Source organism: Coenobita brevimanus, chromosome 102, assembly GCF_032717465.1.
Source record: "Coenobita brevimanus isolate Jiangsu-jjx chromosome 102, ASM3271746v2, whole genome shotgun sequence".
Classification (NCBI taxonomy): domain Eukaryota; kingdom Metazoa; phylum Arthropoda; class Malacostraca; order Decapoda; family Coenobitidae; genus Coenobita; species Coenobita brevimanus.
In genome coordinates, this window is record NC_137055.1 from 15,013,577 (window position 1) to 15,032,793 (window position 19,217).

Consider the following 19,217-nt stretch of genomic DNA (forward strand, 5'->3'; position numbering starts at 1 on the left):
CTTTCCAGAACATATTCTTACAGTCCCTCCACTTTACACTCAGATTCCTTCCAAATTCCTCATCCACTCTCTTCTTACTCTCTCTTACTAATTTTTTCACCTCTCTCTTTCTTTCTACATATAACTCTCTCTTCCGCCTCTCAACTTCTTCCACGCCCCTATTTCTCATCCATTCATTGTATGCTTTCTTCTTTTGTGCTACAGCCTGTCTCACCTCCTCAGTCCACCACGCTGTTCCTTGCACCCCCCTCCGTCTTCTCTTCCTTCCACACACCACATCACATGCTGCATATATTTCTTCTGTAAATATCCTACACACACTTTCCACGTCTCCCATCTGCTCCAATTCATATTTGCCCAATTGTTCCTCCACTTCTCTCTTATACTCTGCCTTTTTCTCATCCTCTTGTAACCTTTCTTCCTTCGACACACCACATCACATGCTGCATATATTTCTTCTGTAAATATCCTACACACACTTTCCACGTCTCCCATCTGCTCCAATTCATATTTGCCCAATCGTTCCTCCAATTCTCTCTTATACTCTGCCTTTTTATCATCCTCTTGTAACCTTTCCACTCTCCTTGCAACTACTCCTTCCTCTCGTCTTTCCCTTCTTCTATTCCTCCATCTTACTTGAATCCTAATTCTGGCCACCACCAAGTAGTGGTCAGAAAGTCCACTCCCCCAACCTCTATAAGCTCTTGTATCCATTACACATCTTCGCATCATTTCATCCACACACACATAATCAATCATTGCCTTCCTTTCATTCAGTTCACCACCCACCCTTCTCATCACTCGCCATGTATACCTTTGCATCATTTTATGCCTGAAGAGGGTATTGGCTATCACCAACCCCCTCCCAGCACAAATGTCCACTAATGCACTCCCATTCTCATCTATCTCAGCAGGCACACCCCACTCACCAACTATTCCATCCGCTTTCACATTCCCAACTTTACCATTCATATCACCGATCAAAAACACTCTCATTCCTTCCAAACTTTACCATGCACATTTCTACATTTGTCCAGAACTCTTCTCTCACTCTTCTAGCACGATCTTGCATTGGCGCATACACACACACAATCGCCCACATTTGTATTCCAACTTTCAACTTTACCTACACAATCCTTGACCCAACTGATCCATACTGTCTTATGCTCTTCTTCCATCTTTTACTCACAACTATACATACTCCTTCCTTTGCCCTCTCATTCTCACCTACTCCTGCACATATACCCCATCCATACTCCCATTCTCTCACACTCTCACCTCTCCATTTCGCTTCAGTTATTCCGCATACATCAACTTTTGCACCCTCAAGCACCTGGACAATCTCTCTCTCTTTCACCTCATCATTCGCTCCTCTTACATTCCATGTACCCATTACCAAGTCCTTTGTCCGGTCCTGGGTCGTCATCATTTGGTCAGTCCTTGTCCGAGGCTTCTTGTTTGTTTTTTTAGTTAGTTGTTTTCCAGGGAGGGGCACTAACCCTCCGCCAACCCTTTTAGTCGCCTTTTACGACAAGCAGGGATACTGGGGGAGTATTCTTGAAAAAAAACCCTACCCCCAGGGGGATACATATATATCCAGTAATCCCTCCACTATCCACTGTAATAGAGCCAAAGGCATGTCCGGAAAGTGGTACCGTCCGGATAGTGGGCCCTAGCCTCCTGGACTTATACTTATGGACCCTAACCTACCCTGACTCAGAAAAACACCTATACAACTCCCTACTGTACATGTATAGCACCTATTTAAGACCCAATTCACACCAGTAGTGGACATAAAAGAATGAAATAAATGCAAAAGAACCAGAGAATGAAGTTTTAGAGGTGAGTAGAAACAATATTAAACATTCTGGGTACTTACAAGAAGTCCCTGGCTCCTGGACTGGTTACTTATGGACCCTAACCTAGCCTAACTCAGAAAAACACCTCCCTACTGGACATGCATAGCAACTAAGACCCTATTCACACCAAGAAGGGACATAAAAGAGTGAAATGAGGTTTGAGAGGTAAGTATGGAAAATACAGTACAGTACGAAACATTCTGGGTACTTACAACAAGTCCCTGGCCATCTCGATGAATAACCCACCTCCTCTCAAACTCAGACAGTAAAAAGGAGTACCTGAAGCACCTGCAGTACACTGTACATGAAGTCTTGCACTGAACTTAGTCATTTGCACTCATAAATCCATTTTCTTAACACTACACACTGTAGTCTAATTTGCGCTCCATTGTACCTAAATGAAATAAGTGTTGCACTCTGCACTTAACTCGTTAACTGCGCATGGCAGTTTTTTGAAGGTGTCTGTCGTGCACAGACATAGGGCCAAAAATGAAATTTCCCAAAGGCCAAATTTTGTCTTAGGAATTGAGAAAAAACATGCCAAAGTATATAGTAACGAGATATTAGCTCAATATTTACCTTGGTAAAGCCATGGATGAACATCGAAGTGTCTGATTCCCTATTGGAATGTATGGTTTTCGTTTTCTTTTTTGGTTTCGGTTTCGGTTTTGAAGGTTCAAACATGCTTGCATGGGTCGGCCTTGGTCACCAAGGCACTATATTCGAAATTCATGTGCGCAGCCAGGGCTGTACTGAGCAGTCGCGCTCGGAACAGCCCAGGCTGTACAGAGCAGTTAACGGGTTAAGTCTTTGCACTCATAAATCCATTTTCTTAACGCTACACACTCTAGCCTAATTTGCGCTCCATTGAATGTCAATAAAATCAGTGTTGCACTCTGCATTTAAGTCTTTGCACTCAGAATTCTAATTTCTTAACACTGCGCACTGTTTTTTTCACTGCACAACACTGTAAATTCCCGTGTGGGGTAGTCGTGAGTTCTTGCTGTTTATTCACTGTCAGAGTCTGAGAGTAGCTGATGCAGGTGGCCTAGGGGTACGTCACTGGGACGCGGTGATGGACTACCCACTGCAGATGACTCTGAAGAGAGGTGCAAACTCACATCCAGCGGCGACTCCACTGTACCTGATGTGCTGGGCTGTGGCTCAGAGGATGAGGGCCTGTCTTGGGGAGCCAATGGTGTGGATCCAGGACTGGGCACAGCAAGGGCACAGGTCTGAAAAAGCTGTCAATGGTTGATTGACACAAGGAACGACTATTTTGACAATTAATGATGCGTTGCCTGAAAGCGCGCAGTTCCTCCACAAGTCCCAAGGGCCCCATCTCCCTGTCGCACTCCGGGTGTTCCAGGTAGTCGAGAACAAACTCTACGTGTTCCCGGAGTGTGCTCAGCTTGGGAATGGCTGGAGTAGTGTCACGCTGAGAGGAGTCCACATCATCGTCGCCATCCTCTTCAGAAACTTCAAGCTGGGTACTGACCTGCAACTGAAGATGCGATCTCGATATCAGACATGGTCTGATACCCAGGATTGCCCTCGTCGTCATCCAACCACTCACGCACTTCGTCCACATCAACATCGTCGCCATGCGCATGTAGACATGCATGGAAATCGTCCACGTCAAAACCTAGGAAATTGTGCTCCACATCTGTTCCGAGAAGCAGACGAGACCAACCATTTTCCAGAGTCTTGACAGGGACTTCCTTCCATGCACTGGCCCATTTGTAGATTGCAGACTTGATGTTGTAGCGGTGAATGTTTTCCAAAGTCCGCTGGCCTCGTGCGTCCCGTCCCTCCCTGCACTCATCCTCATCCACGAGAACAATCATCACCTCATCCAAAAACTTCCTTCGGTACAGCCTCTTTGTTGCCACGATCACTCCTTGGTCCATTGGTTGAATGAGAGCAGTCGTATTAGGTGGCATAAACATGCACCTAATGCGTCCATTCTCAGCCACCAAGTCCTTATTGCACGGGTGGGCAGGTGCATTATCCAAGAGAAGGAGGGCCTCTACCTGGTCACGCGGGATTCCCAGTGTCTTCGTCTGGTAATTGATGACCTTTTTGACGAAATGGCGGTGGAACCAGTCTTTGAAGATCTGGGCAGTGAACCATGCCTTCACAGAATGGTACCAAACGACAGGAAGGACATCCATCACCCCACGAAGACACCAAGGCTGCTTTGCACAGCCAACAATAACGGGCTTGAGCTGGTGCATGCCGTTAGCATTGGCACAACACAAAGCAGATATCTGTTGCTTGCAGAGCTTGCAGCCAGGTACATGCTTCTCTGTCTCGTCGGCTAGAGTGTTCGTTGGCAAAGAGCGGTAGAACAAACCAGTTTCATCAGTGTTGTAGACCTGATCGAGAGTGAGGCCTTCCCTGTCAATCAAGCCCTTCACCTTGTGCCGAAACTCCTCTACTCCATCCTCGTTGGCGTACAAAGTTTCGCCATGAGACTTACGGTTGGTAAGGCCATGTCGTAACTTAAATGCGAAGAGCCAACCCTCGGATGCCTTGACGTCTGGGGCATCATGAAGCCTTGCGAACTTCTCAGCAGCAGCCTTCAGCACCGTGCCATGCACCAGCACACCAGCAGCACGTTGCTGTCGGTACCAAATAAACGTGGAGCAGTCGACTTCAGCATACCGGGGAGTAAACTTCATCTTCCTCTCCACGTTGCGTTTGTTCTTCAACAAGAAGTCAGCCGAGTACTGCATGAGTTTGTCATGGGATCTCTTGATATCAAACAAAGTAGATCCGGCCAGGTTGAATTCATGGAGGATGCGTGAGGTTGACCATCTCACGTCCACCTTGGCCAATATCTTCCTCTTCTTCTCCAGAGTCAAAACCACTCTCTTCCTCTTCTCAGGCGGTGAGGCCATCAACACACACACGAAGAAGAGGCAGGAGAGCAGCAGGCAGGGCACCACCACAAAAGTGAGCAAGTGGGCAGCCATGATGACAAGCATGAACACAACAAGAGACGGGCGGTAAGTGTGGAGGATGCAGGGGCGCTCTAGCGGACAGAGGCAGAACTACGCACCAAAACACAGCTGGTCAGCACCACGCGCACCTAGTTTAAATTCCATGGGGGAAAAAGTCGGATTTAAAAAAAAAAATTTGCACTTTTTGGGCAATTTTGGGAATACTGAATCCCAGGACCAAAATGTCCGGTAAGTGAGGTGTCTGGAAAGTGGGCATCCGCATAGTACAGGGATTACTGTATATACACATACAGTAAAAGCTCGATTAACCAGAATGCACGGGGATTCTTTCATTCCAGATATGGAATTTTCTGGATAATCGAGTTACTCTTACAAATTTTCTGGGAGGTCAAACAAATGAAATAGTACCAAACTTGGGACTTTATTTCATAAAGTACATTATTCAGTATAAGATACAGTAGAGGTACACTGATGCTCACTAATATCTGCCCAGGGGAGCCCCCTTCCTACCTCAGAATACCCAGGGAAAAGGGGAGTGGGGGACGAAACGAGCTCCACCTGCCAGTATCCCAGCTTCCGACCATCTCCCATACCCCTACCCAACACCCCACCCCACCCGTCTTTCTTAACTAGCAGTTACATCTCAAGCTGATGTCATGCTTAACACTCTTGGTCTCACAACTAATACAAACAAAGACCATTAGGATATGTTAAAAGAATATAACTACCAACATGTTGCAGCAAGAAATTAATGCATTATGACATTGACAGTAAAACAAAAACGTTGACAACGGTCACCTCAGGCTTTCTTTGTTGGATGCACTGCTTTGCAAACACACACACACACACACACACACACACACACACACACACACACACAAGGAGATGTTGACAGATGTGGCTAGTTATTTACAAAAAATAACTGAGAAATGCAACAATATAATTTTGGTGGGTGACTTTAACTGTAAAGAGGTGAACTGGGAGGAATTGGACTCAGGAGGCAGTGAGGATTCGTGGGGCACTATATTATTAAATACAGTATAATAATGAATAATGTGATGACCCAATGGGTCAGAGAAGAGACACGGTTCCGAGGTGAGTACACACCAGCAAGGTTAGATTTACTGTTTACCAAAGAACCCGATATAATAGAATCATTGAAATATTTCTGTCCTATAGGAAAAAGTGATCATGTGGTCACTGTGTTCCAGATGAAAATAGGGAAAGTCAACCCAAGATACGAGCTTCATAGACAGGGAAGATATAATTTTGGGAACGCAAATTTCACAGGATTGAGAAAATTTTTTGAAAATGCAGACTGGAGAAAATTCAGAGAAACAAGAGAGATACAAAGGAAGTGGGATATCTTTCCAGACCTCTATAATTTGGGAGTGGAAAAAATTGTACCAAGAGTAAGAGGGAAAGAAAACAGGAAAAGGAGTGGTTTAATAGGTGTATGATAGCAAAAAAAGAGAGAGATATGGCGTGGAACAACTGGAGAAAGAGAGGTAACAACAGAACAAAGGAAGAATATAAAAGAACTAGAAATGAATACACAAGAATACGCAGAGAAGAAGAAAGGAATTTTGAACAAGATATAACAGACAAATGCAAGGATGAACCCAAGCTGTTTTATAGATTTGTTAATGGTAAACTGAAACAAAAGGAAGGAATCACCAAATTGAAAGTAAAAGGAGAGGTCTATAAAGATGCAGCAATGCATGCTGAAATAATGAACAAATGTTTCCAATCTGTTTTCACTAATGAAAAAGAGTTTGTGGAAGGGGATGGAGTGATAAGAAATGTACAAGTGATGAAAGACATAAAAGTGGAGGTACAGGAAGTGTATAAATTACTGGAAACCCAAGATGTAAGGAAAGTCCCAGGACCTGATGGAATTTCTAATTGGGTACTGAAGGAATGCAGAGAACAACTGGCGGATAAAATTCACAGTTTAATTGTGTGTTCTCTGGAAGAGGGGAAAGTGCCACAAGAATGGAAGAGGGCAAATGTGGTACCAATTTATAAGGGAGGAAACAGGGAAGAACCCCTGAATTATAGACCAGTGTCTCTAACCAGCATGGTCGCGAAATTGTGCAAGAGAATCCTGAAAGACAGATGGATAAAATATCTAGAAGAGATGAATATTTTGGCTGAATGTCAGTTTGGATTCAGAAGTGGAAGGTCATGTGTTTCTAACTTGTTGAGCTTTTACTTAAGAGCGATGGTTGGGTGGATTGTGTGTACCTAGGCTTAGAGAAGGCCTTTGACAAGGTACCTCATAAGAGACTAATGTGGAAACTAGAATATATAGGAGGACTGAAGGGGAAACTCCTGGAATGGATGAGAGACTTTTTGAGAGACAGAAAAATGAGGACGTAATAAAGGATAGAATGACTGGATGGAGGGAAGTAACAAGTGGAGTCCCTCAAGGCTCAGTGTTGGCGCCAGTAATGTTCCTGATTTACGTAAATGATATGGTAGATGGAGTGAACAGTTATGCAAGTCTGTTTGCTGATGATGTAAAGATCTTGAGGAAGGTAGAGGTTGAGGAGGATTGTAAAATGCTGCAGGAGGATCAGGATAGGATACATGATTGGAGCCAGACGTGGGAAATGAAATTTAATGTAAAGAAATGTAAAATGTTGGAAATGGGTAAAAGTATCAGGAGGTCATCATTGAACTATTTGTTGGGTAATGAATTAATCACAAAAATGAGAGAAGAGAAGGATTTGGGAGTGCTGGTCCAAGATAGTTTGTCACCTGAAAAGCACATTAACAAGATAGTTGGAGAGACTTATAAACTCTTGACTAACATATGAGTAGCATTTCATTATATGGATGAGGAGATGATGAAAAAATTGATAGTGGCCATGATCTGCCCCAGGTTAGAATATGCAGCAGTAGTGTGGTCCCCACACAAAAAGAAAGATATAAACAAGATTGAGAGAATACAAAGAAAAGCAACCAAGATAGTCCCCAGTCTGGCAGATCTGTCATACAGAGAGAGGCTGGAAAAGATGGATTTCCCTTCCTTAGAGGAAAGGAGAAAGAGGGGAGACATGATTGCAGTGTTCAGGACCATGGTGGGAGTAGATAAAATTGACCGAGAAGATCTGTTTTTATGGGATAAAAGAGCAACAAGAGGACACGGAATGAAATTGAAAAAGTCAAGCTGCTTGAAGGATATCAAGAAATATAGCTTTCCTTACAGAAGTATAGACTTATGGAATAGCCTGGACAAAGAGATCGTCCAGTCTAAAATCTTAAACAAGTTTAAAGCTAAATTTGACTTACTGAGATACAGCGATGGGAAACCACGAGCATAGCATATTTTGTGTGTATCACAATTAGGTATATTGGGTAAATACATAAGTATTTGGAACGACTTAGACGAAAAGGTTGTGCAGGAGAAAAACTTTCATGTGTGTAAAGGTAGACTAGATAAATGTGGATATGGAGACAGGACAACACGAGCATCGCTCAATTCCTGTATACAGTACTACAAATAGGTAAATACAAACAGGTAAATACACACACACACACACACACACACACACACACACAGAAAAAAAAACGACATAAACACATCCAAAAATGCAGGCACAGACACGGACGCATGCAAACACCCAATGCATGAGGCCTGGGATGGCCGTTGTTAACATTTTTGTTTTATTGTCAACATTATAATGCATTAATTTCTTACTGCAGTATGTTCATAGTCATATTATATACTTTTTACATATCCTAGTGTTTTCTATTTGTGTATTAGTAATGTGACTATGAGTGTAAAGTATGAGGTTAGCTTGAGATGTAACTGCCAGTTAAGAATGATGAGTGGCAGGCTGGGAGGGGTAGGGATATGGGAGAGGGTTGGGAGCTGGGGTAAAGGCGGGTGGAGCTCGTTTCGTCCCCCCCTCCCGTCTTCCCTGGGTATATGGGGGTATGAAGGGAGCACCCCTGAGCAGAAATTAGTGATCGTGAGTGTACACTACAATACACACAAAAAGACAGCAAGAGAAATTGTACAGGACTGAACACAAACCAGCAAACATTACCAAAAATTATTTAAAGAAAAATTTAGCTTATGTTACAGGCCAAAATAATTTTGAAAACTTAGCTACGTACACTACTTTACTCTGTACTGTACAGAACTAATCAAGAATTATAAGGGGACGACTGGTATCCAGAATATTTTCGACCTCATGCCGGGTCGAATTTGCATTCCGGTTATATGGATGTGCCGATGCATCGGATGCTGGTTAACCCCTAAAACGCGGCCATGGACAGCTGACCCCCCCCGGGTGGCGGGGTAGGATCGCGGTCTGAGTACCTATAGGAAAATATTAGCCAAAAATCAGAGATTAACCCTAGAACATTATACAGTACTTGGTATGGCAGATAGTACTGTACTTATATTCAGCTTTCTCCAGAGACAGGTGTTGAGCCTACATGGACTACCCAAGGACTTGTGGAGACTTGCAAAGTTGGGTAACAAAATCTTCACTTTCACACCTCCAGCAACCCGGTTTCCCCTCTACCACAGCCTCATTCTGTCACAGTAAACTTTATACTACAACGTACAGGTAGTTTGGAATCCGTATTTGTACAATAAGCACTGAAAATAAGGCTAAAATCAACGGAGCATACGGCCAACATGCAGCGCGGCGGCGGTCTTCCCGTCACTCAACAAACATTTCCATTTTCACAGCTAAAAACACGTACACTACATTATTTTCAATCATAGTACTTCCCAAAAGACCACCGCGGCGCACTTTTATTCTGCTTTATGCCCGTCACTTTATTCTCGTTCCTGTCAGCTGCTCGCACTGACTCGGAAGAGCTAGAACTCGCCATAATGTCACTGTGAAAGCCCGCGGTAAACTGACGCTAAACAGGGGAAAACTGCACGAAAAAAAGCTAGTGTGACAACTGGGGAAACAAGCGTTTCCTATTAGAATAAACTGCTTCTGAGAGGTGAGCGCAGATTTACAGTTCTGAGCAGTCAGCGCGCTGCCATATACCACAGCCAGGCTGGCTGGGCCATGGTGGGGGGGGGAGGACTGAAAAATGCGATACTTGGCAACAACGGAGGTCAGTAGTACAAAGGTCAAGTATGCTAATTGTAGCTAAAGGGTGGCGGTACTGATAGACAATACCAGCTGGAACATCCTTGCCCGCGTTTATTCAAAATTAACTCAAATCACAAACACGACGATCCGCCGTTATGTCCTTTTTGGCGATCGTCGCAAACGCGACGCTCCACGTTTAAAGGGTTAATCGAGCTTTTACTGTATATATAATAAATATTATGTACTGGGCTACAGGTTATTTAAATTCAATTAAATATCAACCAACTCAGCAGTACAGCAACATCATGCTCATGTGTGACCAAAAAAAAAAAAAAAAAAAAAAAAAAAAGGAGTTGATTTTAAGTTGATAAGTTTGTATGGCCCACGAATGATGTTAAAATTATCCTAATGGCCCTTAATATGAGAAAGGTTTCCCACCCCTGCCCTAAGGAAATGGAATAATATGGAATGTAATGGGTGACTCTACACTGAATGACAAGCCAAATGGTTTCCTTTGTTATGAGTCCATATTATAATTACAAATCATAATAGCTAGATAAATAGATAGATAGACAGCTCCATGCAAGCCTGGGAAAGGGAAATGATCTTGAAAGTTAACTGAGGAAATGTTGACGATACATAGGAAGTAGCAAAGTCAGGGGATGATGTAGGTAGTGTGTCAGCGAGATAGCAGGCAAACAAAGCCTAGTGACATACACACATACTCACACACAGGTTTCTGGAACTTTCCAACCACAGTGTAACACACGTGACATGACCCCTGTTTCACCAGAATTTAGGAAGCAGAACGGCAGAAGGAGGCTAGCATTAGAACCGACAGGTAGTGGAGAGAGTGAACAAGAAAGAGGGGCTTAACTAGACTTACTTATTATATTGTCTCTGTAAGACATACCCTGCTCAACTTAGATTTCTCTGAAGATAATAAATAAAGATCAACTCACTGTATTCATCTTTAATTCCTACTACAAGAAATCGAGAGTGACAACCAAGCAACAAAACTTCCCTACAAGTTACTACAAAGTCTTTTATGACATTATTTGGTGGCCAGCGAAACTACGGACATCGTCTCCGAATCAAAAGCGAATTTCTACAAAAGCAGGCGAGACTCTACAAGATTAGCTTCAGTTCTACAGACTTTGTAGTAACTTGTAGAGAAGTTTTGTTGTTTTGTTGTCACTCTCGATTTCTTGTAGTAGGAATTAAAGATGAATACAGTGAGATGATCTTAATTTATTATCTTCAGAGAAATCTAAGTTGAGCAGGGTATGTCTTACAGAGACAATATAATAAGTAAGTCTAGTTGAGCCCCTCTTTCTTGTTCACTCTCTCCACTACCTGTCGGTTCTAATGCTAGCCTCCTTCTGCCGTTCTGCTTCCTATATTCTGGTGAAACAGGGGTCTTGTCACGTGTGTTACACAGTGGTTGGAAAGTTCCAGAAATCTGTGTGTGAGTATGTGTGTATGTCACTAGGCTTTGTTTGCCTGCTATCTCGCTGACACACTACCTACATCATCCCCTGACTTTGCTACTTCCTATGTATCGTCAACATTTCCTCAGTTAACTTTCAAGATCATTTCCCTTTCCCAGGCTTGCATGGAGCTGTCTATCTATTTATCTAGCTATTATGATTTGTAATTATAATATTGACTCATAACATTGCTCGGCCACGCCGCTGAAGGTCCTCCGACAGCAATCATCATTGACATATGCTAATCTATTAGTACATAATACTGATTATAATATTGTATACATATAATATTCATAGTAAATTGCAATGATTCAGTAATATTACATTTTAAACAAGTTGTATATATATTTGAATAAAAGCACTAAAGGTAAACTATTTAATTGTAATACAGTATGTACATGGGTTATTGCAGTGAAATGCATACATGCAAGAAAAAAAAAAAGTTTAGAATTAAGATTATGGTAAGAGTTATTAATATTTCATTTAAAGTTAATGGTACTGGTATGCCATACTTTTATATCATGGGTCATTCTTCTTTGTATATATATATATATATATATATATATATATATATATATATATATATTTATTAATAATATATACAAAATATGTACACTTCATTCAGGGGGGTTAACTTGGATGTTAACTCTCCCCCCACTAAATACTGACTCCAAATTTGCAATTCTTGCATGCATTCTGTGCACTGTGAACAGCAGTACTGCAAATACAATGCAGAAGATTATAAAGACTGTAGGTGCTGGACTATACACATAATATGGGTTGAACATACTCAAACTCAAATCTTCCCAGGGCTTCATTGTTTCATTGATCAGCTGCATAGTTTCAAACTTAGGTGAAGTCAACTTAATACTTGTGCTCATGTTTAAGTCCATATCAGGCAATGGGTGAAAATGTTTGTGTGTATGATTGAGGATGGTGTAGTGATTGATGGTGGATAAGGTAGACATGGCAGGTGTAAATACCGCACAGTAGTCTGGTGCTATGTATAATCCTGAGGCTGAAGTATGGGATGGTGGTATATCTGGACAGACTATGTACACTGATGTGTTATGAGTGAAATAAAAAAACTGTAAGTGTCCGATGCGTTGATGATGTACAAGTTTATCTGGAGCAAAAGTGAAGTTGCAATGATTATGAATAGTCATTTCTGATGATAGCCATTTCACAAGGGACTGTATCAGTAGGCTGAAACATGATAATGTACGCAGGACAAAGATGAACAGCATGTAAGGATGTGCGGCACTTTCGTTCAATCGTTGATTCACTTGCGAAAGTGACAGTGTTCCGTCTCTTGGAGACCATGATGAGTTTGGTGTCTGTGTTGATGTTGATGATGATCAAAGTGTTGTTATTTTTATAGGGGAAGGGGTGTATTTGGTATACTGTGAACAGGTCTTCAGTTATGAATGGTACATGAACTACTACTGATATTGGTGTTAGTGTTGCTTCTAAATATGGATAATATTGCATGAATTCCCTACTGCGGAACAAAGGCTTCAATTTATGTTTATGTATGCCTTGACTAATTATCTGACGTAGCTCATGAACTGGGAGTAAGTCAATTGTGATCTTGCCATCACCAGCATTCGAAATTCCTTGCATAAGTGCCCTGAAATGATCTCTAGTGTTGTCTAATTGTAGTAGAATCGTGTCCATGTGACACATCCCCTGTTTCACCAGAATTTAGGAAGCAGAGCGGCAGAAGGAGGCTAGCATTAGAACCGACAGGTAGTGGAGAGAGTGAACAAGAAAGAGGGGCTCAACTAGACTTACTTATTATATTGTCTCTGTAAGACATACCCTGCTCAACTTAGATTTCTCTGAAGATAATAAATTAAGATCAACTCACTGTATTCATCTTTAATTCCTACTACAAGAAATCGAGAGTGACAACCAAACAACAAAACTTCTCTACAAGTTACTACAAAGTCTTTTATGACACCTTTACACCAAGAAACCATTTACTATGCTGGGTGGTAACCACATAAACACATATTGGTGCCTGGTGTGTGGGTACCGTATTTTATGGGGTGGAAGACACACTTTTTTGTCTCAAAATCACCTTCAAATATCTCCACGCATCCTGGAGGTGAGACTAAGACCTTGGCTTCATTTAGAAGAATCACTTATACAGAGGATCATCTCACTGTTTGGCAGTCAAGTATTTTTTAGAGTATAAACACCTTTGATTTGTTGTAAAAAGTTACAATTCACTTGTGTATATACTCAGATTTTACAATTAGAAACACCCAGGCTCAAGAAAAAATTTAGGGTTTGTTTACAACTGGCCATGTGACGGTCTGGGGGTTTAGCGGTATAGCAATTTAGCAATTTAGAATCTACCATACACTCTACTTTAGCAGGCTAACATGATCACTGGTGAACTCCCTGCTAACCTTCTGAAAATGCAGTCATGATCACTTTGCTTGCCATCCACTCAGTAACTAGTAAGGGAATCATACTGGAGATGATGGCTAGTATGACATTTGAGTCATTGTAACAGACGTCTGTCTCATGTGGAAATTCAATAACCCTTGTTTGGCTGGCTTCTCTTACTGATATTTTGTTTCATTCGAGACAAGAATATAATAGAGGGAAACAGTTTTATATTACCGTCACTGAAAAACAGGAAAAACAACTGCAACATTAAACAGTACTGTCTGAAATTACAGCTTTTAGCAGTTTAGCACTTATCGTTCCCCCAACTCTCAGAACATGATCACTCCTGAACCCCTTCCTAACCTTCAGAATGGCATTAATGATCGCTTCACTTGCTATCCAATCACTAACTAGCAGGAGAATCATATTGGAGATGTTAGCTAGCATGACTTTTGTTGAGTCATTGTAACAGACGTCTGTCTCTTACGGAAATTCAAAAACCCTTGTAAGGCTGGCATCTCTTACTGATATTTTGTTTCATTCGATACAAGAGCATCATAGAAGGATGCAGTCTTATATTACTGTTAGTGAAAAATGGGAAAAACAGTTGCAACATTAAATAATCTATCTATCTATCTATCTATAGCCCGACGCCCTAATCCCGCAAAGGGTGGCCGACATTAAATAATACTTCCTGAAATTACAGCATTATTAGCGGTTTAGCAAATTAGCTGTTTAGCGCCTAGCGATAAGGAAATTCCATCCCATGTTAGGATGGCTTCTGGTACAGATCCCCCTCGTTTTACGATTGGTATGTGTTCTTAGAAAGGCAATCGTAAACCGAAATATCGTAAAGCGAAATTAAGGTTTAATGGGAAAAATAGGGATGCGTTCCTGGACTCGTGTATAAGGAACCCAAGACCCATACAAGTGATCTAATAAGCAATAATGATGATGATGTTTTATGTATTGTAGAGTCGTGCTTGTCTCCCCAGCTTTCTTAATGTTGATAGCATGCTTTATAACAGTCGATACAGTCGACTGTGTAAGACTCATGGAACGAGCGATGGAGTTTGCCCCCTCACCTGCTTCGTGCCGCTTCACAATATTAAGCTTAGACTCCAGGGTTAAGGACGTTCTTGCTTTCTTTGGCTTCATATCACCAGCACCAGATGTTGCAGGGCATTTACAAGACATCACGGTGGTGGCACTAGGGGTGCAAAATATGAAGAACAGGAGAAATAGTAATATCCTGGGCACTGATGCACACAGACGCACAGAGGTTGTATGATGAACAAGCTTGCGGGTGAGACTGGCAAAAGCGCGGGACAGTGTTGCCAACTCCGAATATCAAAACCCGCTAGGCTGGACTCAAAAAAACGCTAGATTTGGGCAAAAACCCGCTAGATTTTAAAATATTGTCTATTATATAAAACTTACTAAGAAAACATTAATTCACACAGTCTGAGAAACTAATCAAGAGTTAAATGTTTCATAATTCAATACAATTAACTTGATTACTTCAAGAAAAAGAATAATAAAAAATACAATTGCCTTCATTGTTCCTTGGACACATTAGTCAGTATCGAGATCTGGCTATACAACAGGGCATTCCATTTGTATGGAAAAATTAAACATGGGAAGCCGGAAGTACTTACTAGCTCATGCTGAAGTTAGTCATCAATGCATTTGAAAAGCGAATACATGTGATTTCCAGACCTCAATAAATGAAGATGTGTTCTAGGAATACTGAAAGCAACAGTACATCTGTCACAATCAAAGCTGTAAACTGATTCACCGGGGGCAGAAACCAACTCACCGACGCTCATTATGACCGAACTGACAGGAAACAGACGTGAACATGAACCAATGAACGTGAACTGAACACAGGAAGTAGTGTAACATACATACATGCTCACGAGTGGGAGGCAGACTGATTACAAGTTCATTAATTTTATTCGTTGAATTTGCGAGATTGCAAACCATCAGATGAGTATGCAATCCCGTTAGCCACTAAATCAATATTATACCAGCTACATTACAAACGAAATCTCCAGATTTAGCGGGAAAAACGCTATATTGGCAACACTCGCACGGGAAACTGTGTCTGGGGGGCGGGTATGCCACGCAACTCTCAGCTGATCTGCCTGTGAGCACGGGATTTCCACATGCCCAATCGTAAATGCGAAGGAGCTCAATCGTAAAATGAACACTTGGTACTAAAAAATAAGGATCGTAAATGCGAAATATCGTAAAATGATACAATGTAAAAACGAGGGAGACCTGTACTTTTAGGGTACATAAAATGGTGTAAACATTCCTTGTAACTGATTTCTGAAAACTTGGTTGTGTTGTCTGTGATTCTAAAATTCAGTACACGCAGGCATTTGAAGACATGCAGGCATATGTTTTGGAGACATAGTGTATTCCTTCACTTAATGGCCTTTGTATTTTCTTAAATGAATGAAAGAACAGGTTTTATTGAGTTTTGTTTTTTTTAAGTTCACTTCACGAAAAATAATAATTATATAGTGATACATATGTACTGTACTTTAATAGAGATGAACAACATGTCTCAAATTATTGTATGAAAGAAATCGGACAACTAACACTTCGGACTTCATATTTCATAAACAAACTTGGTGGTGTTATGATAGCATCGTGGTATGGAGTAACATTTTATAAGGATGGGGCTGTTTGTTTGTTTTCTTGTCTTGTACCCTTCTTTTACATAAAAATAAAGACACGAAACATATGTATATAGTACTGAAGAGAGAGACTAATGTGTTAAGATAGTGTCATGGAATGCAGTAACATTATGTAAGGAAGGAGTTGTTTGTTTTCATGTCTTGTACCCTTCTTTTACAAGAAAATAAAGAAACCAAAGACAGATATACAGTACTGAATAGAGATCTGAATGGTGAGTGTGTATTTTAGTGAAAAATACTCATATCAAGCAACCTTTCCGTAGTCTTGGTCAAGACATACTTTTTTTCTCAGAACTTCCCTTCCAGACTTAGGGTGCATCTTTCAAACTGCAGTGTCTAACATGCCACGAAATACGGATTACGGCGCTCCAGTCAGATTGAGCCAGTGAAGGTTTATACTCATGGGGTGGATGGGGTTTATTGCTCACGTAATGCCCAGAGTTGTTATGATTTAAATCAAATGATTTCAGTCATGTGATTTAAATCGATTTAAATCAGAGTGAAAAAATCATGATTTAAATCAAAATTTTTTTTTTTTTTAAATATAAACACAGTAAATATGAAGAAGACAGAATGTGATGGATGCGTATTGTACTGATGCATCAAGTCTGCTTGGCCTGTACTCTTCCTATACTGATCTTGATCAAGTCAGGCACAACTGATTGTCTTTTGTTACAAGGAAATATTAAAAAACGAAGGAAAGAAGGCTCTTTGGTAATAAGTGGTCCAGTTAGGAAAGCCTTTAATGCATAGCAACTTTTGGGTAATAAATGTATGACACCAAAATATGATTTTATTTAACATTGGTAAAGGCTTAGTATAAAAAACAAGTCTTCGTAAAAGTGAAAAAAAAAAAAATCCATTTAAGTAAAACAATCAATTTAAATTTAAAAATCTGATTTTAATAATATATTAAAGACTGAAATATTATATATATATATATATATATATATATATATATATATATATATATATATATATATATATATATATATATATATATATATATATATATATATATATATATATATATATATATATATATATATATATATATATATAATTTTGCAACCCTGAGTGTGAGCAACCTTCCCCATACCAAGAAGTGCTAGCCCGTGGTGCACTGCCTTACTTCCACTTCCCATTCACATTTATTATTTTCAATTTTGTAAGTCTGTTTATTTGAACAGTGATATATAATCATGCCTAATGGACACATTGCAGCAAGTGGGAGGAAAAAAAAGACCCAGTATGGTACTCTTCTGACAGAATTCCCAAAGGCACAAACAAGGTTGGGAAAAAAAATCACAGATTAAAAAAAAATCTGATTTGAATAAAAAAATCTGATTTAAATAAAAAAGTATATTTTTTTTTTATTTTTTTTTTAATTGGTGATTTTTTCCAACCCTGGTAATGCCACTCAGGGATGAGCGTGGCTGGTCACTCTCATCTTAAATGTCAGAACCAACTTGCCTCGCCCCGGGCTCCTATGCTCCTCATGGGGCAATGTAGGACTGGATGACAAATGAATGAAAAAAACAGAATCATAACAGCAACTAAAGATTAAATCATTCAATGATCAGCTTACAGAACTATTAACAATATAGTCAGTGTAATAGCTTGCATTAGTAACTAATTAGCTGTTCATACCCATGTCCATGAAAAAACAAAAAAATCTTCATTCATCAGCTCTGTTAGGACAGTGGTACCATGGCCCTCCATCACTTGAAAAAAATACTTTAGACAGTTAGGCTCTTGGAAACTGGATTTTCATATTTGGGAGTTGGTACAGTACATGACATATCTGACCTGACACTGGCGCCGGATAACAATGAAGGGATGGCTAAGCAGGTTCTCAGCACACAGACTGACAATGTTGATGGACAGCTCTCCATACTTCTCCATTGGTACATCTGTGGATACAATAGTTTCTGATTTTCATACTGCACTGCAAACCCCTCTTATCAAATACCATACTCTATCTACTTTAATTTAGTCTACAACTATCATCTCTTCATCTTCAGTGCTCCCAAAAAATAGTGCCTGTCATGAAAAGAAGCATTGAAAAGAATGTAGAATACCTGTACTGACTTCTGCCACTGGACTGTTGCAAAACAGGTTGTAAAAAAAAAAAAAAAAAAAAAAAAAAAAAAAAAAAAAATCTGCCAACTTAAACCTCTCGAACTCTTTCGACGCAATCTGCGTCTAACCGCTTCGGAGTACTGCATGACCCCCACAAACTGGCCCAGACCTTACACACCACACACCCCTCACTAAGAGATGTGTGCAACATCGGAAAATGTTTCCATTCAACTTTCTCCCTGCCCTTATTTATAACAGTAAAGGAAGAGGAAATTCGCAGGCTCAAACGTACAGAAATGACAATGATTAGGTGGATGTGCAACGCATCCCTGAGTGTAAGGCCTGGATGGGCTAGGTTTACAACGGAAGAGCTGAGAGGGAGGATGAGACTGGAGTGTGCTGGTGCTGTGATGAGGAAAGGTAGATTGAGGTGGTTTGGGCATATGGAGAGGATGGGGGACGATAATTGGGTGCAGAAAGTGAGAAGCGTTAATATTGGGAGTGGGGTTGGAAGGGGTAGACGGAAAAAGTCATGAGATGAGGTCATTAAGTGTGACCTCAGGGTTAAGGGACCGAGCAGGGAGGCTGCCAGAGACTAACAGCATGGAGAGTCACCATTAGGTGACCAAAGCCAACACAT

General features: G+C 40.8%; 1 protein-coding gene across 1 annotated transcript in view; it reads right to left on the bottom strand.

Annotated features, from left to right (window-relative positions):
* Positions 1-19,217, bottom strand: part of LOC145415296 (mitochondrial outer membrane protein SLC25A46-like) — a 232,621-nt gene that overhangs the window by 166,657 nt on the left and 46,747 nt on the right. Inside the window, exon 3 of the mRNA XM_080284571.1 lies at positions 18,305-18,408. Coding sequence (XP_080140697.1) covers positions 18,305-18,408 — 104 coding nt within the window. The remainder of the gene's footprint in view (positions 1-18,304; positions 18,409-19,217) is intronic.